This window comes from Leucopleurus acutus, assembly GCF_964270905.1.
Source record: "Leucopleurus acutus genome assembly, chromosome: 15".
In the NCBI taxonomy this organism is placed as follows: domain Eukaryota; kingdom Metazoa; phylum Chordata; class Mammalia; order Artiodactyla; family Delphinidae; genus Leucopleurus; species Leucopleurus acutus.
Genome location: NC_139157.1, coordinates 76,190,523 through 76,218,305, shown reverse-complemented (window position 1 = coordinate 76,218,305; position 27,783 = coordinate 76,190,523). Strand labels below are relative to the sequence as shown.

The window sequence follows — 27,783 nt, the reverse complement described above, 5'->3', positions numbered from 1 at the left end:
ACTTCAGGCTGCTGGTTTCTGTGGAGAGAGGGTTATGGGAGGATTATCGCCAGGCTCGGGTGAGCTTGCGAGGTCTTCAGGGGACCTGATGTTCCGGATGGGCAGCTGGGGCTGAGCTCCACCAGATGTCCTCCCATCCACGCCGCCGGCCCGCTGTGCAGCAGCCAGAAACAGCAGGAAACCTTCTTTCTCCTGCAGTTAATCCTTTCTCAGTATCCTCTGCTGAGAAACCTGCTGTGTTGCTCATGTAAAGGAGAGATATTTAAAAGAATGCTGTCTGTTGTCGCTGATCATATATTGAAGGGTGAATTTGGAGCTGAGAGGCGATAAATTGACCATTGGCTCATGCCCTTATTTCTTATGCTATAATTGTCACATATATTAATCCACATCCAAGACAATATTGTATATATTTTTACTTGTATTTTGAAGAAATTAAGGGGAAAATAAACTTTTACATTTACCCAAATAGTTACCATTTTTGATGCCCTTCGTTTCTTCATGAAGATTCAAATTTTCCACTAGTATCATTTCTACTAAGCATAAAAATAATTTATCTTAGCATTTCTTATACTGTGGCTCTGTTGGTTACCTATTTTCTTACTTTTACTTTTTATCTGAAAAGATCTATTTTACCTTTATTCTTGAAGGATTTTTTGCTGGATATAGAATACTAGGTTGACATTTCTTTTTTTCCCAGCAATCTAAAGATAATAATCTAGTCTTTTCAAACCACCCTAGTTTCTGATGGGAAGTCCACAGTTATTTGTATTGTGTGCCCTGTAAGGTGTCATTTTTCTCTGATGGCTCTCAACTTTGTCTCTTTATCCACAGTTTTAAGGGTTTGGCTCTGATATGCCTAGGCTTTATTTTTTCTTTTTATATTTATTGCTTGGGTTCAATGAGATTCTTTAATGTATGTCTTTGGCCAAATTCAGGGAGTTTTCAGCCATTATTTGTTCAAACATTTTCTGCCTTTGCTGACCCATTTCTCCTTCTGGATCCCAATTACACTTGATAGACCTGTGTATATTGTCCCATGCGCCCCTGAGATTCTGTTCATTCCTCAGGCTGCATAAATTCTACTGACCTGTATTCAAGTACATAGACTCTTTCCTCAGTCATCTTCATTCTGCTCCCGAGCTCATCTGCCTTGAGTTTTTATTTCACATGTTCTTGAATCTCTGCTTGGTTCTTTTTACTCTTTTCTCTTTCTCTACTGAACTTGTATCTTTGGGATCAGTGCTCACATTAAGCACAGTTCTGAAATTTGTCTTAAAATCTCTTCTTGTAAACCACACCACAGAATCAGGGTTGCTGCTGCTTCTGCCATGATCGAGGCAGCACAGAGATAGAAGTTTCCAAAGCTGCCAGTCCCAGATCGATAGCACTTCTGTCATCGTCAGGAATCTCCTGAATCAGGAACACTTCTGCCATCTGTTCCAGAATCCTGCTGCATCTTCTCGGAACCATATCATCATTCAAAAGGGATGCCCTGGGGCTTCCCTGCTGGCGCAGTGGTTGAGAATCTGCCTGCTAATGCAGGGGACACGGGTTCGAGCCCTGGTTTGGGAGGATCCCACATGCATGCCGCGGAGCAACTAGGCCCGTGAGCCACAACTACTGAGCCTGCGTGTCTGGAGCCTGTGCTCCGCAACAAGAGAGGCCGCGATAGTGAGAGGCCCGCGCACCACGATGAAGAGCGGCCCCCGCTTGCCACAACTAGAGAAAGCCCTCGCACAGAAACGAAGACCCAACACAGCAAAAAATAAATTAATTAATTAATAAACTCCAACCCCTAACATCTTCTTTAAAAAAAAAAAAAGGGATGCCCTGCAACCTGCCTTTCACCTCAAGTAATTCTGACTATGTCTTACATAAGATCGACTTACTACAAACATTTACATTATATCCAGAACCCTCCCTAAAAGAGAGTTTTAGCCTCTTTAGCACTGGAAGCATGCTTGAAGAATATTTGAGTGGTGATCCCAGTCTACCTGCTGTGGACTGCTCCTCTAATTATTCAGTGTTCATATACTCCCTTTTTCCCATATTCAAACTTCCACCAAATCTCAGTAGCAACAGCAACGTGCTGTGAAAACATAATGCACCAGTGCTCTATAGAAACAAAAATCTATAGACCTCTTATCAAAAGGAAGGATTCAATCTCGATCTTTTCGTGTGATATAGTGTGATGTGATGATCATCCCTATGCTAGTTCAGTCACACTTCTAGTTTGATACTTTGTAATTCATGGACTAAATTATAAAATACACACACACATACCCACAAAGAAGGAATAAAGTAACCCCTCATGGCCTTCGGTTCTGTAACTGGTTATAATTCCATAATTTGTATTGATTTTCTTCCTCCACTGCCAATTACATTCTCCCTTTGCCCTCAGCCAGAACCTCACTTAGTTGGCTTACCCAGAGTTTCATCCCTGAAGGATCTGACCTTTTGGTCATCTTGCCTCATGAGGTTGCTGTAGTATCCTATTTATTTCTGCCACTTGGACGTGTCAGAAATAGAGGGCAATCCCTGGCTTCCAGATGTAATCTTCCCTGCTGACATGGCATTGTAAATGCCTGTTTTCCTCCACCATAGAGGTCAATTGCACCAGCCAACACAGGAACTTCTTTTTTGCCATTGGTACAGTGGCATAAAGAAATCCATGTAGCCAGGTGGAAATCTCAGCTTCCAGTTCACGAAGCCATTGTTCGGTCCTTTGGTCGGAACCATTTTCACTTGGTTGTGTAGACCTCTAAGACAAAATCCAGTGCCGCAAGGATGGGAATAACACTTTGCCAATAAATCATTAGATGTAATATTGAGAGTTCCCAGTCTGACTTTCATACCTTGGCTCCTGAACCTGTATATTCTGGATGTGGGAGAAAGAGCATCGCATATCGGTCACTGGTTTAGAACATAGGTTTCCTATCACTCAACCTTATAAGAAGTGTATTCTAGTTGGAACTAACTGTTCAAGGAAAATTTACTTCTGTTTTCAGTTCCCGCTTGATCCCAATTTTGTATCTAGTGCAACTACTTGATGATGGAGTACTGCTGTGTATACCTAACCTTAGGCAACACCCAGTTCAGATGAGCAGCTCTGGGCATATAGTCACTTGGTGTCCCACTATCAGGCACTCATTCAGTCATTACTGGGGCCAAATAGCATAAGCAAGGAGTTTTTCTTTTTTCTATAAAGGGTAATATTTACTTGTCAAGAAAGTTATGACATTCTTCCCAAACCCAAGTGCCCCCCCACTCGTGATTGTCTCGTTAGGGTCAGCTGCAGGTATACTGATTAGCTCCAGGAATATTGGCTCTTACTGGTCATAAGGTCCATGTGGCAGAGCCTGTTGCTTCCCAACGTAGACCAGCTAGAGATCTTAATATGCTCCTCTGGGCCCTTCTCAAAGTTCACAGCCTTGTGGTTGCTCAATATATGCATCTGAGTAGAAAACCAAAGAAATATATGTTGCCTCAAATATCCAGAGACCCATCAAGCATTGTATCTGTTTATTAGTGATAGTAAGTACATCTAAAGCAACATGTTTTTCACTTTAGGGGTGTATTCCAACATGCCTAAGACCCAGAAACTGCCCAAGTGTGTCAGGCACCTGAATTCTGGGGTTCCCTCTCTGGAATGCATGTGATTTACCAGGGCCCTCAAAACCCCTGCCATATCAGCATGATGTCATCAGTACAGTGCACTGGCACGATATCCTGTGGAACGTTTCAATGTTCAGAATCCTATGAACTATTAAATAATGGCCTGGAGCCAGCAAGTTAACATAGCCTTAATAGGACAGGAAAAGTGCCCTGCCGTCTCCTAGGTGAATGCACACCCCCAGATCAAGACCTGTCTAATATGCATCAGAGGCAGGGAGCTACATCTGGAACAGTAATTAGCACTGTGTAATTACAAACACCACCTGATGAATTTTGTGATAATTCACTGTTATTCTCCAAGATCCTTCAGTGTCCTGAACAGGTCAGATAGGCAAATTTATTGGGCATGTGGTAGGAATTTCCACCCCTGAATATTTCAAGACTTCAACGTGGCACTGAGCTCTGTGAATCTTCCAGGTGGATATATAGATCCAAGCACATTTGGGAAGACTGAGTTTACAGCAATGACTCCCTAAACCAGTGGGTCACCAAGATAGCATCGCGCTGCTTCTACTAGGATTAAGAACCTGGAAACGCAGGAAGCCTCTGAACCAGCTGCAGGATAAGCCAGAACTGTGCCGCCTCTGCTACAGTCCGCGCCAGCAAAACGCATGCCCTGAGCCCGCTTCTCTTCTTCCGTAATGCACTGCTAAATCCGGTTCTCAAATGAATGCTCTGATTGGCAGAACTCAAACCTCATCCAAAATCCTAACTGCAGAGGAATCTGGGGAAATTTATTTCTAGCTCCTCTGTCCCTGAAATGCAGAAAGATGTGCTAGAGTAGAAAATGATGGCGTGGGTGTTGGCAGGTCCTTCCATGGTTTCCGCTGCAGTTGCCGCATGCATAATGTGAGCCCAGGCCTCCATGTCAGCCTCTCTCAAAGTTCCACTGCATTTACAAAAGGGCAAGTGACAATTAAAATGTAAGGAAGAAGAGAGGCCATTTTATAATAATATTCACAGAATTTTAAATCACCTTAATGGCTCTATACTTAGTCTGCTCTCGTTTGAACCTCAGTCATACTGGGGAGACAGTCACAGTTCATAGCTGTATTGTGGAAAATCTATTTGTGGTGAAATTTCCTTCTCAGCAATGTCCTCTAAAAGGACCGTATTAACTCTAGACAAATGGATTTTATTTCTAGTATTTAACTTCTTAAGGGTCAATAAATTACACGTATAACCTTCAATGCTTTTACATTATTATCCTACATTATAACATTTAACACTTATTGGGCACTTGCTAGGGGCTTGACACTATGTTAATCAGTTTTGCTGTCTAACTTAATATGCACGACTCTATGTAGTGGGTGCTGTCCCAGACACTGTTTTGCAGATGTGTAAGCTGAGACATAAAAGGTTAAGTAAGTTGTTAGTACAAGTTAGTAAGCATGGAGTTGGGATTTGACTCAGGCGGTGTTGGACTCTGGAGTCTAGCCTACCCTGTCACATTTTCATTTCATCCCCATTCTGTAAAGTCCCTTTCAGTTTATGGTGAAATTTTTCTTCTCTTTAAGTTATCTCCTAAAGATTAAATATTGAGGAAAAAAGATAAATAAACAATTAAAGCATCAGTGAAATACTCAACCAAAGTTTTTTAGGACTTAGGTAAAAGTACTGTTTTTTCAGGTACAAATTAAAATGTTGTAAAACATGTGACATCTAATAAGTCATACTGGAGAGTTACAAAAGATGGAAGTCTTCGCTAATTACATTGTTAGGAGATAACAATGATAAATAACTATGATTTTCTATGATAATAAATTGATGTGGTTTTAGTTTTTAATTTGATAACTTGATTTCAAAAATTATTATTAACAGCTAGTTATATGTGTCCAGATTTATAATAGAAATTTCTTTTGAAGTCTATAATCCATTCACTTTCTTAGTGTCACTGATTAACTTTTAAAGTTAAAGTATATTATTAAAATGTCAGTTTGAGAAATATCTATGTTAAGTATACATCGTAAAGGACACAGATGGCATTTCCTAGTTTCATATGGCATTAGTTATTTCAGCATTGTCATTTAAACATTTTACACATTAAAGCAGTGTCTCCTCAATCTGATTTTAAGCCCATAGAGAACAATGGCAAGGCAGATGCTGTTTCTGTGTTTTGAGATACTCCATGAAGCCTCCTTTGTCCCAGATATATTAAAGGAAAGATTTAATGGAATTCCAGTTATGAGTTATATGCAGCTTAATGTGAATTGTAATCAAATGGCCTTTCTCCTACTAACTATAGGGGATATAGTTTATTGTCTCCCACAATCCTTTGAAATTTATTTAATGACGAGATCTTTTGCTGCCTCTAGATAAAAATTCAGAGTCCCACATTTCTTTCTCCTCACTCTAAAACATTGTGACTTTAGACTTTTTTTTTTTTTTTTTTTGCGATACGCGGGCCTCTCACTGTTGTGGCCTCTCCAGTTGCGGAGCACAGGCTCCGGACGCGCAGGCTCGGTGGCCATGGCTCACGGGCCCAGCCGCTCCGCGGCATGTGGGATCCTCCCGGACCGGGACACGAACCCGTGTCCCCTGCATCGGCAGGCGGACTCTCAACCACTGCGCCACCAGGGAAGCCCCGTGACTTTAGACTTTTGACTAGTGGAGAATAAACACCCACGCCCACACCCACACCTGTCCCTCTGCAACGTGGAGGTGGGACTCTCCTCAAAAACGTCTTCAAACTTTTTCCTCTTACCCTGTTTATCCACCTCTACCTCTATATCTCCATATCTATTGGGTGGGCCAAAATGTTCGTTTGTTTTTTTTTCTGTTAGATGGCTTTAGTGGCACTTAGTTGTCTTTAACTTCATTCGAAACAATGTTAAGACTGTATGTGACAGCTGTCATATCAACGTGCTTTTAAAACAAAGACATCAAAATTGGTGAATTTTTGTGTATCCATTTTAATATTGAAGATGGAAGGAAAAAAACGCAACAGTTTGGCATATTATGTTTTATTATTTCAAGAAAAGTAAAAATGCAACAGAAACACACAAAAAGATTTGTGCAGTGCGTGGAGAAGGCGCTGTGACTGATTGAATGTGTCTAAAGTGGTTTGCGAAGTTTCTTGCTGGAGATTTCTCGCTGGATGCTGCTCCACGGTCGGGTAGACCAGTTGAAGTTGATAGCGATCAAATCTAAACAATAATTGAGACGTTATACCACACGGGAGATAGCCGACATACTCAAATCTGACTTATCCAAATCAAGAGTGAAAATCATTTGCACAAGCTTGGTTATGTGAATCGCTTTGATGTTTGGGTTCCACATAAGTTAAGTGAACAAAACCTTCTTGACCATATTTCCACATGCGATTCTCTACTGAAATGTAATGAAAACGTTCCATTTTAAAAACAAATTGTGATGGGCAATGAAAAGTGGATACTGTACAACTGTGTGGCACAGAAAAGACCGTGGGGCAAGTGAAATGAATCACCACCAACCATACCAAAGGCAGGTCTTCATCCAGAGAAGGTGATGCTGTGTATATGGTGGGATTGGAAGGGAGTCCTCTATTATGAGCTTCTTCCTGAAAACCAAACGATTAATTAATTCCAACAAGTATTGCTCCCAGTTAGACCAACTGAAAGCTGCACTCAATGAAAAGTGTCCAGAATTAGTCAACAGAAAACGCATAATCTTCCATCAAGATAACGCAAGACTACACGTTTCTTTGGTGACCAGGCAAAAGTTGTTACAGCTTGGCTGGGAAGTTCTGATTCATCCGCTGTATTCACCAGACATTGCACCTTCGGATTTCCATTGATTTAGGTCTTTACAAAATTCTCTTAATGGAAAAAATTTCCATTCCCTGGAAGACTGTAAAAGGTACCTGGAACAGTTCTTTGCTCAAAAAGATTAAAAGTTTTGGATAGATGGAATTATGAAGTTGCTTGAAAAATGGCAGAAGGTAGTGGAGCAAAAGGGTGAATATGTTGTTCAATAAAGTTCTTGGTGAAAAGGAAAGCTGTGTCTTTTATTTTTACTTAAAAAAATGAAGGCATTTTTTGGCCCACCCAATATATTTAGTGGGTAAGGGCTTGAGAGTCTTGTTTTATCATCTTGTTGTTTTTTTTTGCGGTACGCGGGCCTCTCACTGTTGTGGCCTCTCCCGTTGCGGAGCCCAGGCTCTGGACGCGCAGGCTCAGTGGCCATGGCTCACGGGCCCAGCCGCTGCGTGGCATGTGGGATCTTCCTGGACTGGGGCATGAACCCGTGTCCCCTGCATCGGCAGGCGGACTCTCAACCACTAAGCCACCAGGGAAGCCCTGTTTTATCATCTTGATTCATTCTGTATGTACTCTATCTAAATGATATGGTCTTTTGGTTCTTCAGCTAAAACTTCCATTTTAGCACCTTGTCACACATTTCAAAATATTAACTGCTATAAAATTTCATTACTTCTATTATGATAATCTGTCTGTTTCACAGTTTTGCTTGAGACTGACCCAGAATTATGTTGACACTTTTTGTACTCCCTGCAGCATGGAGCTCAATAGTAAATTTTAGAAAGTGCCCATTAAATATATTTTGAGCTAACTTGATAGAAAATAGAAATTTATTCATTTTGATCTTTAGTTTCAGGTGCAGCATTATGTCTCTCAGAGTCTGGTAACCCTGGGAAGTTGCAGCTTGTTGAGAAGATCTATAATATCTCTGCTTCTGTCAGAAGTGAACAGCTTCGCTGATGATCTGGGCACCATCAATCAGGTACATATAACTTGATACTGTAACTTTCATTTATAGTTAATGCAGCTGTAGACTTTTCTTTCCCTTTCTCCTCCCCTCTCTTTTTGCCAGGCTGATATTTTAGTCGTTACCTTATTTCTAACGTACATGAATAGTGTTGCTGCCTGCTGAAATTACAGAAAGATACTTTCAGAAAATAGTTTTCAAAATAATGCCATTTTATCATCCTTACTGGTATATATGTGCCAAAGGTGTCACTAGTGATGGCAAAGGAATGGCCTTAAACCTCTCCAAGAAGGCAGTGTGTTCCTAAAGCAAAGCAGTGAGAGGAAAGTGAACAGGAGAGGATGATAAATGGAGAACAGCCTCTGACCAGTGGTTCTTATTCCTAATTGCTCATGACACTCATGTGGCTAATTTTTAAATACTCTGTTGCCAAGCTATATGCCAATCCAATTAAATGGAGGTCTCTGGGGTTAAGACGCAGGTATTGGTATTGTTAAAGTTCTCCAGATGATTCCAGTGTGCAACCAAGGTTGAAAACAATGCTCTTTTATCTGTGCAAACTCTTATGTCACTGCTGACAAATGTGTCTAAGAAACAGAAGTCATTCCCATGTTCTGATGTTGACAGTGGCATATTATGTGTTCACTTTCTCAGCTCACTTAATATTATTCTTTCTGTGGTTAGAATTAAACACAAATAAAGGAAATCAGAGACAGAAATGTTTTGGTAAAGAGAAAAAATAAGAGAAATATATATATATATATATTTATATAATATTAAATGTTTTTAACCAAGTTCTTACATCTAAGTTCTCTATATTTAATAACATATTCCAAAATATTATATAATCTACTTGAATTCAATCAATGTCATGGTAAATCATCTAGTCAGCAGTTTTTCAAGTGACTGTTAAATGGTGAACCCCTGTAAGAGCTCTGTAGATGTATTTTTAAAAAGTAGTTGTTACTGATCTCAAGGAGCTAAAAATCCATTTGAGAAAGAAATAAGGCACATTTACTAGTGGAAAAAAACAGTGAAGTGTTAAAATGCATGGTGCCGTTTGTAGGAGCTCCAAGATCAACGAAGTGATCAAGGTAGGTTGCAAGTGCCTGAAAAGATTTCATGAAAAAGGAACAGCTTGAAAAATGGATTTGAATTGAAAAGGAGAGAATACATAATGTTGAGGCGCTGGGTGTTAGTCTTAAAAAGTATGCTCAGAATTCTGATTCTGAGGAAACAAGGTAAGGTCATGGCATTAAAAATAGGAAGCAATATGGGAAATTAGTTTGATGGAATCAGATTTGTGTGGAAAATAACAAAACACAGAAAAGAACATTTTATTTACATATTCTTACTTAATTTTTACCAAAATACATGAAGTAGTTATATTATTTACCTAGTTTATAGATAAAGAAGTCAAGCCTTAGAGCAGTCAAGCACCTTGACCAAGCTTGCAGAAAGAACATACGCTAAGAGCCATAATTCAGACCCAGGCATTCTGATTGTTAAGCCACTTTAGAATAAGAGTAACAATAACACAACAACAAGAACTAGTTTTTGGCGGGTAATATGTGTTATGCTTTACCCGAATTGTCCCATTCAATCCTTTTAGTAACCCTTCAAGATATTAGTATCCTTGTTTAAAGACAAGGAAACTGTTCATCAGCATTCTTAACAATGGATAAGAGAATTCACTCCAGCCAATTTAAGCAGAAAAGGATACATGAATAGCTATGGAATAGTTGAAGAAGAGACTAGGCCGTACTTTCATGAATGACCTCGCAACTACCCAGCTGAATAGGAATAGGCTCCAAAGGAATTGCTGCCTTTGCTGTCGTGATCAGGAAGCTGCCTGCTGACTCAAGGAGCTACTACTACAGACACAGGGTCCATAAAACAGTCCTGCTACAAGGTACAACAGCCAGATATATGCCGTGTTGTCCTGTCTCACTGTGTGATTCAGTTTCAACTAATTCAGTTTTTGTCAGTGCGTTTATTTCTAAGCCAACAACATATTCAGAACCCTAGCATCAAGGAAGTACAGAAAATGTAGTTTTATGCTTTTTCAGCTTCTTTACTCTAAAAGGATGATAGAATGACTAATGATGTAGTCAGTCCAAGGTGTCTATCACATGTAAGGCTCAGAAATTCAGTAACATGGTGGTAAGAGATGACGTCAGAATAGGAGGGAATACAGGGCAAAGGGCGTGAATGCAGGGAAGCCATTTATTCGGGACTCTCAATGTAATAAGTCTTCCACAAGCAGGAGTACAGATAACCACTTGTATATAAGAAGTGTTATCCAAAGGACTCAAGAAAAGATTTAATGTGAAGGAGAGAGAAGAATCAGTGCAAAAATTAATATTATAAAACTAAGAGATAGGAAAAATATCACTAAGAAGAATTAGGTAAATGGGAAGCAATGCTTCTTCGTGAGCAGAAAAAATTGAGTTTGTGTATATTGAATATGAGGAAACATTGAAGTAATCTAAATATAGGCAGGTGGAAATATGAAATTAAAACTTGAGGGAAAGGAGGGGACACACATAAAAGTTAGGGGACTATCACTATATGGCAATCATGAAATCATAGTCAGAAAGAGAACAGGGACTCAGGGAAAAGTACTGTGGAATGGGAGAGGCAGATGTACAAACAAGGAAAGAAGACAAGCTTTATTTTAATATTAGATGTTAACTGACTATTATAAATGTCAGGCTTAAATGATTTAATTTTTCATCAGATATAAACAGTAATATATATTATATGTAATATGGATTATGCAAAAAAATCTATAAATATAAATATTAAAGTCATACTACATATTTTTTGACTTTCCAGTTTTCTTTATGTCTCTTAGACATAGTCTTATTGTTGGACATACAGGTCATTGCTGTATACATTTTGACCTCTGATATAAAACTTAACATTAACTATTTTCTGAAACTGATTCATGGAGATACATTTCAGAAGTTGACTTGATTGCATTAACTGAATTCAACTCTTATTGGTGATTTGCATCTCAAACTTGCATATTAAGATGATTTTTTTGGAAAAACCATAATAAAATGTCTAATTATTTTTTAAAAATAAAACTTCTTGGAACTTATTAAAAAGTATTTAAAATGTCATAAAGTTCATTGTTAACAGAGTAGCCTTCCTAATGTAAACAGCTAAAACTCTGGAAAAATATATGACTGAGTGAACTTCAGACAATAGGCAGTACAAAATTGCAATTCCTGAAATAAGGCAAGCGAACTATGTGAGCCCCGTGATTGCCTTGACTTTGGGCCTGGAGGCCCTTTCTGGACTGTGGCACAGTGAAGCCTAGCCGAGTCCCAGCAGTCTCACTGAACTGATGGGGCAGAGACTGGAGTTCCAGAGAACTGATGCAGAGAATTTCTGGGTCGGAGTCATGGAGAGAAGAAAACCCTGAAAAGAAGAACTCAGGAAATTTGAACAGAGGTGTTCTGGATCATTTGTTGAATACTAAGCTGCACATGTGTAGGAGGACACTTCACAAGGCCAAGCAAAGTAAAAGTACTCAGGAAAGAAATATTACAAAGAAATTGTGAGCTGCATAATGGCCAGACCTCACACAGTGCTTGGGACCATCCAAATTCTATCCAGATATAATGGCAAGACCTTACTTAATAAGGCATTCAGTAGAGACCTTAAAATGTTACAACTTAGCAGTACAGTACTTTACAGTCCTAGGAAAAGGCTATGCTGGAGGGATTCTAACAGAGCTTGGAAACACACCTTGAAGATTTCTTGCTGGTTCACAGCTAGATTAGCTGCCTGCTGGAACAACATAATACAGAAGCTCAACAGTATGATATCATTAATGTCTACGTCCATTCAGACATCATGCATGTGAAAAAGAAAGAATGTGTAACTCATAGCCATGAGAAAAAGCATTAGTTAATAGAAATAGAACCAGAAATGACAGAAATAATGGAATCAGCATATAAGGACAAAGACAGTTATTTATATATATACACATACATACACACACACACACACACACACACACACATATATATGTGTGTTAAAAGAAAAATGAAAACAAAAACCCCACAGAATGGGAGAAACTGTTTGCAAATGATGTGACTGATAAGGGGTTAATGTCCAACGTATATAAATAGCTCATAAAAGTCAACATCAAAAAAACCAAACAACTGGAATAAAAATATGGGCAGAAGAACTGAATAGACATTTTTCCAAAGAGGAAATGCAGATGGTCAACAGGCACATGAAAAGATGCTCAACATAGCTAATCATCAGGGAAATTCAAATCAAAACCACAATTAGATATTGTCTCACACCTGTCAGACAGGCTATCATCAAAAAGACAACAAGTAACTAATGTTGGTGAGGATGTGGAGGAAAGAGAACCCTCGTGCACGGTTGGTGGGAATGTAAATTGGTGCAGCCACTATAGAAAACAGTATGGAGGTTTCTTAAAAAACTAAAAATAAAACTACCATATAACCCCCCTGGGTATATATCTGAAAAACAATAATTAGAAAAGATACATGCACCCCAATGCTCATAACAGTATTACTTATAATTGCTGAGTTATGGAAGCAACCTAAGTGTTCAGCAAGAGATGAATGGATAAAGATGTGATCACACACACACACACACACACACACACACACACTAGAATACCATTCAGCAATAAAAAAAGAATAAAATTTTACCGTTTGCAGCAACATGAATGGACTTAGAATACCATTCAGCAATAAAAAAAGAATAAAATTTTACCGTTTGCAGCAACATGAATGGACTTGGAGAGGATTATGTTAAGTGAAATAAGACAGAGAAAGACAGATATGATATCACGTAATCTAAGAAATACAACAGGGAGGGACCTTCAAGATGGTGGAGGAGTAAGACGTGGAGATCACCTTCCTCCCCACAAATACATCAGAAATACATCTACGTGTGGAACAACTCCTACAGAACACCTACTGAATGCTGGGAGAAGACCTCAGACTTCCCAAAAGGCAAGAAAATCCCGACGTACCTGGATAGGGAAAAAGAAAAAAGAAAAAACAGAGACAAAAGAATAGGGACGGGACCTGCACCTCTGGGAGGGAGCTGTGAAGGAGGAAAGGTTTCCACACACTAGGAAGCCCCTTCACTGGCAGAGACGGGGTGGGCAGGGGGAAAGTTCGGAGCCACGGAGGGCAGCACAGCAACAGGGGTGCAGAGGGCAAAGCAGAGAGATTTCCGCACAGAGGATCCATGCTGACCAGCACTCACCAGCCTGAGAGGCTTGTCTGCTCACCCACCAGGGCAGGCGGGGGCTGGGAGCTGAGGCTCGGGCTTCGGAGATGAGACCCCAGGGAGAGGACTAGGGTTGGCGGCGTGAACACAGCCTAGCCAGGAGGGAGTCCAGGAAAAAGTCTGGAACTGCCTAAGAGGCAAGAGACCATTGTTTCAGGGTGCACGAGGAGAAGGGATTCCTTCCCTGTCTGCCCACAGAAGGCAGAGCACCGCCTAAATGAGCTCCAGAGACGGTCGCGAGCTGCGGCCATCAGCTCGAAACCCAGAGACAGGCATGAAATGCTAACGCTGCTACTGCCGCCACCAAGAAGCCTGTGTGTGAGCACAGGTCACTATCCACACCTCCCCTCCCGGGGAGCCTGTGCAGCCCGCCACTGCCAGGGTCCCATGATCCAGGGACAACTTCTCCGGGAGAATACACAGTGTGCCTCAGGCTGTTGAAATTCACTCTGGCCTCTGCCGCCACAGGCTTGCCCTGCATTCCGAACCCCTCCCTGCCCCTGGCCTGAGTGAGTCAGAGTCCCCTAATCAGCTGCTGCTTTAACCCCATCCTGTCTGGGTGGGAACAGAAGCCTGAGGGCAACCTACATGCAGAGGCAGGGCCAAAACGAAAGCTGAACCCCAGGAGCTGTGCAAACAAAGAAGAGAAAGGGAAATCTCTCCCAGCAGCCTCAGGAGCAGCGGATTAAATCCCCAGCAACTTGAAGTACCCTGCGTATGTGGAATACCTGAATAGATAACGGATCAACCTAAAATGGAGGCAGTAGACTTTGGGAGCAACTGTAGACTTGAGGTTTGCTGTCAGCAACTGACGTGTTTCTGATTTTTATGTTTATCTTAATACAGTTTTTAGCGCTTGTTATCATTGGTGGAATTATTGGTTTGGTTGCTCTCTTCTTTTTTTTTAAATTATTTTTTATTTTTTTCTTTTAATAATTTTAAAATTTTATTTTATCTTTTTAATTTTTTTTAATTATTCTGATTTTTTCTTTCATTTTTTCTTCCTATTCTTCTGAGCTGTGTGGCTGACAGGGTCTTGTTGCTCCACCCTGGTGTCAGGCCTGAGCCTCTGAGGTGAGAAAACCAAGTTCTGGACATTGGACCACCAGAGACCTCCCAGCCCCACATAATATAAATCGGTGAGAGCTCTCCCAGAGACCTCTGTCTCAATGCTAAGACCCAGCTCCACCCAACAGCCAGCAAGTTCCAGTGCTGGACGCCCCATGCCAAACAATGAGCAAGACAGGAACATAACCCCATCCATTAGCAGAGAGGCTGCCTAAAATCATAATAAGTTCACAGACACCACAAAACACACCACCGGACCCAGCTCTGCCCACCAGAAAGACAAGGTCCAGCCCCACCCACTGGAACAGAGACACCAGTCTCCTCCACCAGGAAGCCTACACAAGCCACTGAACCAACCTTACCCACTGGAGGCAGACACCAAAAACAACGGGAACTATGAACCGGCAGCCTATGAAAAGGAGACCCTAAACACAGTAAGTTAAGCAAAATGAAAAGACAGAGAAATATGCAGTACATGAAGGAGCAAGGTAAAAACCCACCACACCTAACAAATGAAGAGGAAATAGGCAGTCTACCTGAAAAAGAATTCAGAGTACTGATAGTAAAGATCATGCAAAATCTTGGAACTAGAATGGAGAACATACAAGAAACGTTTAACAAGGACCTAGAAGAACTAAAGAGTAAACAAACAATGATGAACAACATAATAAATGAAGTTACAAATTCTCTAGAAGGACTCAATTGCAGAATAACTGAGGCAGAAGAATGGATAAGTGACCTGGAAGATAAAATAGTGGATATAACTACCACAGAGCAGAATAAAGAAAGAAGAATGAAAAGAATTGAGGACAATCTCAGAGACCTCTGGGACAACATGAAACATACCAACATTCAAATTGTAGGGGTCCCAGAAGAAGAAGAGAAAAAGAAAGGGTCTGGGAAAATACATGAAGAGATTATAGTTCAAAACTTCCCTAAAATGGGGAAGGAAATAGTCAACCAACTCCAGGAAGTGCAGAAAGTCCCATGCAGGGTATATCCCAGGAGAAACATGCCAAGACACATATTAATCAAACTATCAAAAATTAAATACAAGGAAAAATACTAAAAGCAGTAAGGGAAAAGCAATAAATAGCATACAAGGGACTCTCCATAAGGTTAACAGCTTCTCTTTCAGCAAAAACTCTGCAAGCCAGAAGGGAGTGGCAGGACATATTTAAAATGATGAAAGGGAAAAACCTACAACCAAGATTATTCTGCCCAACAAGAATCTCATTTAGATTTGACGGAGAAATTAAAATCTTTACAGACAAGCAAAAGCTAAGAGAATTCAGCACCACCAAACCAGCTTAACAACAAATGCTAAAGGAACTTCTCTAGGCAGAAAACACAAAAGAGGGAAAACACCTATGAAAAAAAACCCAAAACAATTAAGAAAATGGTAATAAGAACATATATGTAGATAATTACCTTAAATGTAAATAGAATAAATGCTCCAACCGAAAGACACAGACTGACTGAATGGATACAAAATCAAGACCCATATATATAGTGTCTACGGGAGACCCACTTCAGACCTAGGGACACATACAGATTGAAATTGAGAGTATGGAAAAAGATATTCCATGCAAATGGAAATCAAAAGAAACCTGGAGTAGCAATTCTCATATCAGACAAAATAGACTTTTAAATAAAGACTATTATAAGAGATTAAATAAAGACTATTATAATAGACTTTTAAATAAAGACTATTATAAGCAATTCTCATATCAGACAAAATAGACTTTTAAATAAAGACTATTAAAAGAGACTTTTAAATAAAAGACTGTTATTATAAGAGATGAAGAAGGACACTACATAATGATCAAGGGATCAATCCAAGAAGGAGATATAACAATTGTAAATATTTATGCAGCCATCGTAGGAGCACTTCAATACATAAGGCAAATGCTAACAGCCATAAAAGGGGAAATTGACAGTAACACAGTAATAGTAGGGGACTTTAACAACCCACTTTCACCAATGGACAGATCATTCCAAAATGAAAGTACATAAGGAAACACAAGCTTTAAATGACACATTAAACAAGATGGAGTTAATTGATATTTATAGGACATTCTATCCAAAAACAACAGAATACACATTTTTCTCAAGTGCTCATGGAACATCTCCTGGATAGATCATATCTTGGGTCACAAATCAAGCTTTGGTAAATTTAAGAAATTTGAATTCGTATCAAATATCTTTTCCAACCACAACACTATGAGACTAGATATCAATTAGAGGAAAAAATACAAACACATGGAGGCTAAACAATACACTACTAAATAACCAAGAGGTCACTGAAGAAATCAAAGAGGAAATCAAAAAATACCTAGAAACAAATGACAATGAAAGCATGGCGACCCAAAACCTATGGGATGCAGCAAAAGCAGTTCTAAGAGGGAAGTTCATAGCAATACAGTCATACCTCAAGAAACAAGAAAAATCTCAAATAAACAACAGAACCTTACACCTAAAGCAGCTAGAGAAGGAAGAACAAAAAAACCCCAAAGTTAGCAGAAGGAAAGAAATCATAAAGATCAGAGCAAAAACAAATGAAAAAGAAATGAGGAAAACAATAGCAAAGATCAATAAAACTAAAAGCTGGTTCTCTGAGAAGATAAACGAAATTGATAAACCATTAGCCAGACTCATCAAGAAAAAAAAGGGAGAAGACTCAAATCCACAGAATTAGAAATGAAAAAGGAGAAGTAACAATTGACACTGCAGAAATACAAAGAATCATGAGGAATTACTACAAGCAACTCTATGCCAATAAAATGGACAACCCGGAAAAAATGGACAAATTCTTAGAAAAGTACAACCTTATGGACTGAACCAGGAAGAAACAGAAAATAGAAACAGACCAATCACAAGCACTGAAATTGAGACTGTGATTAAAAATCTTCCAGCAAACAAAAGCCCAGGACCAGATGGCTTCACAGGCGAATTGTATCAAACATTTAGCGAAGAGCTAATACCTATCCTTCTCAAACTCTTCCAAGATATAGCAGAGGGAGGAACTCATTCTACTAGTTCCTCTAGCAAAACACTAGCAGAACAGGATCCAACAGTTAAAAGGATCATACACCATGATCAAGTGGGGTTTATCCCACAAATGCAAGGATTCTTCAATATAAGCAAATCAATCAATATGGTACACCATATTAACAAACTGAAGGATAAAAGCCATATGATAATCTCAATAAATGCAGAAAAAGCTTTCAACAAAATTCAACATCCATTTATGAAAAAACTCTCCAGAAAGTGGGTATAGAGGGAACTTACCTCAACATAATAACAGCCATATAAGACAAACCCATAGCCAACATCATTTTCAATGGTGAAAAACTGAAAGCATTTCCTCTAAAATCAGGAACAAGACAAGTATGCCCACTTTCACCACTGTTATTCCACATCATTTTGGAAGTGTTCAGCCACAGAAATCAGAGAAGAAAAAGAAATAAAAGGAATCCAAATTAGGAAGGAAGAAATAAAACTGTCACTTTTTGCAGTGACATGATACTATACATAGAGAATCCTAAAGATGCTACCAGAAAACTGCTATAGTAATCAATGAGTTTGGTAAAGTAGCAGGATACAAAATTAATGCACAGAAATCTCTGGCATTCCGATACACTAACGATGAAAAATCTGAAAGAGAAATTAAGGAAACACTCCCATTTACCATTGCAACAAAAAGAATAAAATACCTAGGAATAAAGCTACCTAAGGAGACAAAAGACTTTTATGCAGAAACCTATAAGACAGTGATGAAAGAAATTAAAGACAATACAAACAGATGGAGAGATATACCATGTTCCTGGATTGGAAGAATCCACATTGTGAAAATGATTATAGTACCCAAAGTAATTTACAGATACAGATTCAGTGCAATCCGTATCAAACTACCAGTGGCATTTTTCCCAGAACTAGAACAAAACATTTCACAATGTGTATGGAAACACAAAAGACCCCGAATAGCCAAAGCAATCTTGAGAAAGAAAAATGGAGCTAGAGGAATCAGGCTCCCTGACTTCAAATTATACTACAAAGCTACAGTAATCAAGACAGTATGGTACTGGCACAAAAACAGAAATATATATCAATGGAACAATATAGAAAGCCCAGAGATAAACCCACACACATGTGGTCACCTTATCTTTCATAAAGGAGGCAAGAATATACAGTGGAGAAAAGACAGCCTCTTCAATAAGTGTTGCTGGGAAAAGTGGACAGGTACATGTAAAAGACTGAAATTAGAACACTCCCTAACACCATACTCAAAAATAAGCTCAGAATGGGTTAAAGACCTAAATGTAAGGCCAGACACTATAAAACTCTTAGAGGAAAACATAGGCAGAACACTCTATGACATAAATCACAGCAAGATCCTTTTTGACCCACCTCCTAGAGAAATGGAAATAAAAACATAAGTAAACAAATGGGACCCAATGAAACTTAAAAGCTTTTGCACAGCAAAGGAAAACAGAAACAAGACGAAAAGACAACCCTCAAAATGGGAGAAAATGTTTGCAAATGAAGCAACTGACAAAGGATTCATCTCCAAGATTTACAAGCAGCTCATGCAGCTCAATAACAAGAAAACAAACAACCCAATCCAAAAATGGGCAGAAGGTCTAAATAGACATTTCTCCAAAGAAGATACACAGATTGCCCACAAACACATGAAAGGATGCTCAACATCACTAATCATTAGAGAAATGCATATTAAAACTACAATGAGGTATCACCTCACACCGGTCAGAATAGCCATCATCAAAAAATCTACATACAGTAAATGCTGGAGAGGGTGTGGAGAAAAGGGAACTCTCTTGCACTTTTGGTTGGAATTTAAATTGATACAGCCACTATGGAGAACAGTATGGAATTTCCTTAAAAAACTAAACATAGAACTACCATATGATCTAGCAATCCCACTAATGGGTGTATACCCTGAGAAAACCATAATCCAAAACGAATCATGTACCACAATGTTCATTGCAGCACTGTTTACAATAGCCAGGACATGGAAGCAACCTAAGTGTCCATCGAGTGATGAATGGATAAAGAAGATGTGGCACATATATACAATGGAATATTACTCAGCCATAAAAAGAAACGAAATTGAGTTATTTGTAGTGAGGTGGATGGACCTAGAGACTGTCATACTGAGTGAAGTAAGTCAGAAAGAGAAAAACAAATGCCGTATGCTAACACATATATGTGGAATCTAAAAAAAAGAAAAAAAAAAGTGGTTCCTAAGAATCTTGAGGCAGGACAGGAATAAAGACACAGAGGTAGGGAATGGACTTGAGGACACAGGGAAGGGCAAGGGTAAGCTGGGACGAAGTGTGAGAGTAGCATTGACATATATACTCTACCAAATGTAAAATAGATAGCTAGTGGGAAGCAGCTGCATCACACAGGGAGAGCAGCTCGGTGTTTTGTGACCACCTAGAGGGGTGGGATAGGGAGGGTGGGAGGGAGACTCAAGAGGGAAGGGATATGGGGATATGTGTATATATATAGCTGATTTACTTTGTTATACAGAAATAACCCAACATTGTAAAGCAATTGTACTCCAATAAAGATGTTAAAAAAAAAGAACTGAAAAAAAAAAAAACTAGTGAATAAAACAAAAAAGAAGCAGACTTACAGATACAGAGAACAAACTAGTGGTTACCAATCGGGAGAAGGAAGGGGTAGGGGCAGTATAGGGGTAGGAAGAAAGAAAGGGTTATTACGGGATTACATAAAATCATGTGTATGAAACTTTTGAAAATTGTAAAGCATTATAGAATTTAAGGAACCTTTCATTCAATTAAAAAAGGAAAATATGAATAATAAGGAGAAAATAGGAAATTTCAACATAAATATAAAAGCACTGTATACCAAGAAATCTGTTTAAAATATAATAGATAAATATAAATATGAAAAAAAATTTTTGACAGTAATCTCAACAATTTAGATTAAACACACAGTCCTTGAAATTTGAAAATTATGAAAACTGACTCAAGAAGAAATAGAAAACCTAAATTACCCTATGCTGATTAAATAAAGTGTATTTGAATTTATAAACCTTCCTACAAAGGCCAGTCCAGGACCAAATGATCATGCATTTAAGAAAGAAATAATAGCACTCTTACACAAACTCTGTTTAGAGAATGGAAGAATAGAGAACATTTCTAACTCATTTCATGAGACCATAAGTACTTCAGTATCAAAACCAGACTCACATTACAAGGAAAAACAAAAACAAACTGAGAATACCTCAGATGAACACAGAAGTAAAATCCTTACTGCATATTAATAGATAGAATCCTGCAGCATACAAAAAAATACTACATGATCATCAGGTGGTATTTATCCCAGGAAGGCAATGTTGTTTTCTCATTCATAAACAATCAATATAATTCATAATATTAACAGAGAACCCATATTACCCGGGTATATGCAGAAAAATCAGTTGCCAAAATTCACCACTCGTTCATGATTTTCTAGAAAAAATACAAAAGTATGAATAGAAGGAAATTTCCTCAAGAAATTTTGTTTTTTTATGAAAAACCTACAGATATACCAACGGTGAAAGACTAAATATTTTCCCCCCAAGATGAGAAACAAGGGAGGGATGTCCTCTCTCATCTCTTCTAGTTATCATTGTACTGAACCTCCTTGCCATTGCAATAAGGCTGCGGTACTTTGAGAAAGGAAGAAGTAAAACTATGTGTAGAATCAACATGACCAGGAACAGAGAAAATCCTAGAGTTTATCAAAAAGCTACCAAGTAGATAATCCTGCAATAGAGCACACACATATAGCCAGTTGGTTGTAGACATATCTTAAGGTAATTCGATCAGGAAAGAATGGATCAACAATTCAATAAAAAAATGAGCAAAAGATTTAAACACGTGAAAAAATATATACTAATGGACAGTAAATACATGAATAGTGTGCAGCTTGATTAGTCAGAAGAGAAATACAATGGACAGTTACAAGAATGGCTAAAATTGAAAAGGCTAACAATACCAAATTCTACTGGGGTTGTAGGAAGTCATAAATTGCTAGTGAGCACATAAAACAGACTGGAAGTTCCTCAGAAAGTCAATCATACACTTACCACATGGCCTAGCAATTCAGCAGCTACGTTGACAAGAACAATTGTCTGTGAATGTTCATAGTATCTTTAATCTTGAGTATTAATCTGAAAATGACTCATTTCCACTGACAGGAGGATCAATAAGTAAATTATCTTAAACATACTTAATAGAATATTATTCAACCATAAAATGTACTGAGTCAATGATGCACACAACAGCGTGAATCAACCTAAAACATACCAGACTAAGAAAAATAAACCAGACCCAAAAGAACATATATGGTTTGACTAAATTTCTAATAAGTTCTGAAACAGGCAAAATTAATGTATGGCAGAAGATGCCACAGTAGTGCTTGATTCAAAGGTGGGCCTGGGATTGACTAAAAAGGGACAGGAAGGACTGGCGTGTGCTTACAAGGGCGCCTGCAAGTGTCACAGCTCATCAAAATAGGCACTGAAGTTCTGGGCATTCCACTGTGTGTAAACTATACCTCAATTAAAATACATTCTTTGAAATTTAAGTTTTTTCTGAATCCAAAATAACTATAATAACATAATTTTCTCAGTGCTTTTATAAAGTGAGTGCTTTAGCTCACTTTAAAGACTTTATTTCTTTGTTGATATCATAACGAATGCAAAGATGTCACCAAGGACTTCATGAGAAACAATTCTACGTTTTAGTGATAGAAAGTTTTCTAAGTGGTCATTAAGTCAAAAACTATAAATATATATAATTCAGTGTATATGAATCTGATTCAATTTCCAGTGTATTTGTATATCAGAAGCAGGAGAGATCCTGTTTTATATAATTAGTGGAAATTCAATAATAATTACTATTGTAGATATTTACTGAGCCCTACTGTATATCAAACACTATTCTAAACGTTTCACACTCCTCCAGGGCTTTTACATATATTTTTTGTTTAAAATAGCCAGTACAATGGAATATTACTTGGCCATAAAAAGAAATCTTGCCGTTTAGGACAACATGGATGGATCTAGAGGGTGTTATGCTAAGTGAAATAAGTCAAATACCATATGATCTCACTTATGTAGAGAATCTAAAAAACTAACAAACAATACAATACAAAAGTAGACTTACAGATACAGAGAACAAATGGGTGGTTGCCAGGGCAGCTGGGAAATAGGTGAACAAGATTAAGAGGTACAAACCTCCAGTTAAAAAATAAGTAAGCCACTGACTGCCCACCTTAGTTCTTTGTATTTCACTGACACAGTTTTTATTTTAACTTGTCTTCATCTGATATGTATATTGCCTCACCTATTTTTATAGAGGTAAAATTATAGTAGATAATATATTTGCGTCAATTTTAATATATCCTTCATCTGTAATCTGTGAACCAGATTTATGATAAAGTGGGCTTGTATCCCCTTATTTTGTTATCCTTTTCTATAGCTTTGCTTACTTGAATGCAGTTTTCTTAGGTCTTGAAAAAATTGTTTACATGATGCTGAGCATAAATCTGTCCTAGTATCTTGACAAATTATGTTTTTTGTATTCTCCTGTTGGAGTCTTTTCTTTATCAATGGATTAAAATTAAGAATTTGTGTCTGTCATTCATTTTTGGAGTGACAGAATCATCTCACCACAGTTACTGTATATTCACCACCTTGTGATATAATCACCTTGATTTTCTATTTGTTTTTAAAATAACTTTGAAAAGGTGGCTCCCATAGGAGTCCATAGACTGCTGACATATTGATTTTCTAAGGGCCTGCATTGTTTGTTCAAAATAGAGAACAAAATCAAGACATTGATTTTAATTTTTTTATCCTTATGCCATTGGGACTTCGTGTAGGAAAATTTTGTAACTCCTTCTTTGAATAGCTTTCTTCCTCTTTTCAGATAGAATTGAAGCAGCTGCCATCTAGGAAAAGCCAGCCGGTACACAAATAGTTACAGAGAATGCACGGGGTGGATATCTCTGTAAAAAAACAATACACATGTTTTTAGTAAGTTTTCTGTTTTATTTATTAGAATTTTATTAATCAGTTTATAGGTTTGTCTAGATCTAGATGGTACCTGATTTTCACAGAATCATCCTTTCGATCAGGCATTACAAAAATATTATACTACTGAAAGCTGGCTTATCAGTATATTTTATTTTTAAATTTTAACAAAAGTGGAGCGTTTTGTTAATGCAGAAAGGCAACATGGAAAAAGAGGCATAACTGTTTAGTTTATACTTTATATGAACGTTGAAGAATCCTAACTCCAATCCTGGCTCCAATTTGGGCCTCATTAACAAATCAGTTGCCTTGAGGCGAGAATAAGTAGGAAGGTGGCAAAGAGAGTATTTTTTGAAGAAACTGAAATCAATAGAAAGACCATTTCTATGTTGTTTCAAGTAAAATCAGATAGGCAGAGATAGTCCAGAAACAAGGCAGAAAGTAGACAATACAGAGGTTCAGTGAGGGTCAGGCTTATCCAGGCAAAATCGCCGCCCAGACGTGTGAGCACGCTCATGATTGGATTGTCACATTGAATCCTGTGAATCAGAGAGACCTTATTCAATACCAGCGTAACTAATTATTTCAAAGAGATAGAAAATCACAGGGCAGTGGTGGATCGGAACGAGATGTGGGACATTCTCCGTGTTTCCCAGGGTCCTTGTTGAGAGATGTGTCTCTCTATCCTCGAACAGTAGATGAGGTCCCCAAGCGAGATTTTGCGGGGTGTCTCACACAGAGGGAGCTTTAAGTTGTTAAGCATCTCCATTTTATAACCCGGAGAATTTTACAGCTTGTATGACCATCTTCAAGGAGCTCTGTCTCATAGATTCTGGGTCCATTTAAATAAGTAATTCTTTTGCTAGGAATGTCCAACTAAGGATGTTCCATAGATAAAATTTCCTCCTACTAGCAAATACAGGAGGTCCACCTGAGGAGCACATAGGCCTAGTCATCAGCTTCTTGTCTTTCTCCCAGGGGGGCATATCCCCAGTAAGTACCAGCAGCTTTGTCTTGTCCTCCCAACTGGCTGTCAAGTTCCCAAGGCCTCGGTGTGCTAGAATTGTTTATGGAACCAAGACAGCTGAGAAAGAAAATGTTTTTATAAAGGTATATTTCAGTTGTTCACATGGTAAACAGGGTTATGGTATTTCCCTCAAAAAATCTGTAAAATTTATCATTATAATTATATAATATTATATATTATACAATGAACTGCATACGAATAAGAAGAGATAAACAATCCAATAGAAAAGTGAGGTAACAATATGAAAAGGCACTTTAATAGAAGGGAAAACGCAGAAGGAAAATTAACCTGAATGATGGTCAACCTCAGCGGTTCCAGGAAATGCAAGTCTAGAAAACAATGACATGTTTCATACCAATTCTATTGATACTAACTTTAAAAAAAAGATAACTTGGCAACAATATCAGGTGTTAGTGATTGTGTGGGGAAATGGAGTTTATCACCGGGTAAAGTTAAAGATATATATGCTCTAAAATACTTTGTATACTGTACAAAGGACACCTGTACAGGGATGTGCATGTTAACATTTCTGAAGTAGCTCAAACTTGGAAATAACTGTCCCTTTTCAAAAGATGGCTGGATGTGGTATGGCAAAAATGAATATTCTGTGGCAGTTGAAATGAATAAATTAGGTCTTCATGTGTCAACAGTGGTAAATTTTGAAAGCATAAATGTTGACTTATAAGGAAGAAGGAAGTATCCAAGGAGGAGAGATACTCAAATAAACCAGTTTTGAAAATTATATACACAAAACAACTTTAACACACACACACACACACACACACACACACACACACACACACACAAAACAGTTCTCCAGTATACTCATACTTCTAAAGTTTCTTTTAAAAATACAGAATCTGAAGTAAATATAAGAAAAATATCAATGAGTGTTGAAAATATATAGTTTGTGTACTCAAGAGCTATGCTTTTTATATTGTGAAATATTTTTATGTTGAAAAAATATTTCACAATTAAAAATACAAAATAGATTCTAAAAGAAAAAGTCTGTGAGCATCAGAACTATATTCATTTAAAATGAAACTTCAGTTTTTAATGGCTTTTTTACAGAAATATTTTCTCCTTTGTATAGTTCATACCTCTCAGCATGTTTCGGGGTGTAGTAGCCAAGCTATTAGAAATGGCAGTGCTTTTGGAATATTGATAAGGTTGGGGTGAAATCTGAATTTAGAGTATTATATGCCTACTCATATTAAATACTTTATAAGCCTAATGTTTACAAAGTAAATGAAATTTCTACATGAAAACAGATTTTTTTAAATTGGAAGTAAAGTATATTAGCAAAAGAAAGCTGAAAAACTCACCTGCTTACATCAGGAAGCATTTTTACTTTTCAAATGTCTGTTTAACTTGTTAAATAAAATAAAAGCTAAGCAACTCATTTACAAAAATAGGACATGCGAATTAAAGATTCTGAATCTGGAATGAGATTATGCATACTTTCTCCAAAGTAAACTAACTTTTTATATCAGGGCAAAATGTGGCAACAAAATAATCATTTTTAGTACGATAAAGAGAAAAGTAATCGTAGCTCAGAGCAAGAAACAGCTGACCTATTTCAGTTGAGAGAGAAACCATATTGTTTTCTCAAATGATGCATATTTTGATCATCTCTAAGATCTGGAAGCCTGGTGCAGTCAGCAGTCAGTCCATCAGTGAGAATAGAGTTTGCATCAAACTGTGCTCAAGTGGACAATATAGGGATTAGGGGTCCTCAGTATGGCTTTTCCCTTTTTATTTTGAATTATTTAACAAGGACTTAGAAATTCCCAATAATGAGCTCTATTTTAGATTAGCGCAATTTTTCCTTTACCAGTGTTTTTGATGCAAATAATAATTTATTAGGTAAGGATGAAATAAGGCTTAAAATTTGTCAAAATATACTATTGGCCTAAACGTTTCCACATCATTGAATGCCTTTTTGTACCTACTTCTTATTAAGAAAAAACTCCTATCTATCAGCTCAACTGGCAACAAAGATGAACGTTATCTGGGGCATTTGCCACATGGAGGCTAGATCTTTTTAAGAGATGGCTCCAAGGGTAAGTGAAATTATTTTGGCTCAGAGCATGAGCTTTGGAATCAGATGCCTGGTTAAAATGCCACGTGTCTTCTGAAGTAGTCTGTCTTGTCAACACATCAAACTTGAAGGCTCTAGAATGAGTTACAAACGTACAGGCAATGCAGAGGAACATGTTAAATTAACCATGAGGAAACCTTTGGTAAAATCCAGCCTGTATAGGAAAAACAACTTATTTTCCCAACAAATAGATTGTATTATAGAGAGAAGAAGTGGGAGGGGGAGAAAGAGAGGAATAAGGAGGCTATATTTTAAGACAGGGGGCTTCCCTGGTGGCGCAGTGGTTGAGAGTCCGCCTGCCGATGCAGGGGACACGGTCCGGGAAGATCCCACATGCCGCGGAGCGGCTGGGCCCGTGAGCCATGGCCGCTGAGCCTGCGCGTCTGGAGCCTGTGCTCCGCAACAGGAGAGGCCACAGCAGTAAGAGGCCAGCGTACCGCAAAAAAAAAAAAAAAAGAAGAAGACAGTGTCTGCCCAAAAGCTTGGGCGGAAACATGTCTGGCAAGCAAACTGGGAGCAGGGCCTTGATGAGCTGGAAAGTGTGGCAGGCACCCTATAGATGTTTGGTTTTACATCTGCTTTCTCTCCAGTGCCTTCTGTAATGGTCATGGTCATGGCAGTGTGCACCAGTAGCATGAGTGGTGAAAACTGAGAGGCACCTAGTGTCTCTGGCAAAAAGCAGTGAGAAATGAGAGCAGGAGAGGATAGGGGGGAGATGGGAGGAGCAAACAGAAATTCTGATTGTCTTTGAGAGAAATTAGGTAGCATGTGTTTTGTTTTTGTTTTTTTCTATTTCCAAGATTGGTTTCACAGGTTTGACTATTATAAGTTTCTGCGGTG

At 38.3% G+C, this 27,783-nt stretch overlaps 1 protein-coding gene across 3 annotated transcripts in view; it reads left to right on the top strand.

The window, feature by feature from the left end:
* The window catches only part of MEI4 (meiotic double-stranded break formation protein 4), a gene marked incomplete at both ends in the record, with an annotated part of 204,006 nt that overhangs the window by 121,062 nt on the left and 55,161 nt on the right, over nucleotides 1-27,783 (top strand). For all 3 annotated transcript variants that reach the window (XM_082855914.1, XM_082855915.1, XM_082855913.1), the window contains one exon: nucleotides 8,266-8,397. In XM_082855914.1, the coding sequence (XP_082712040.1) occupies nucleotides 8,266-8,397 (132 nt within the window). The remainder of the gene's footprint in view (nucleotides 1-8,265; nucleotides 8,398-27,783) is intronic.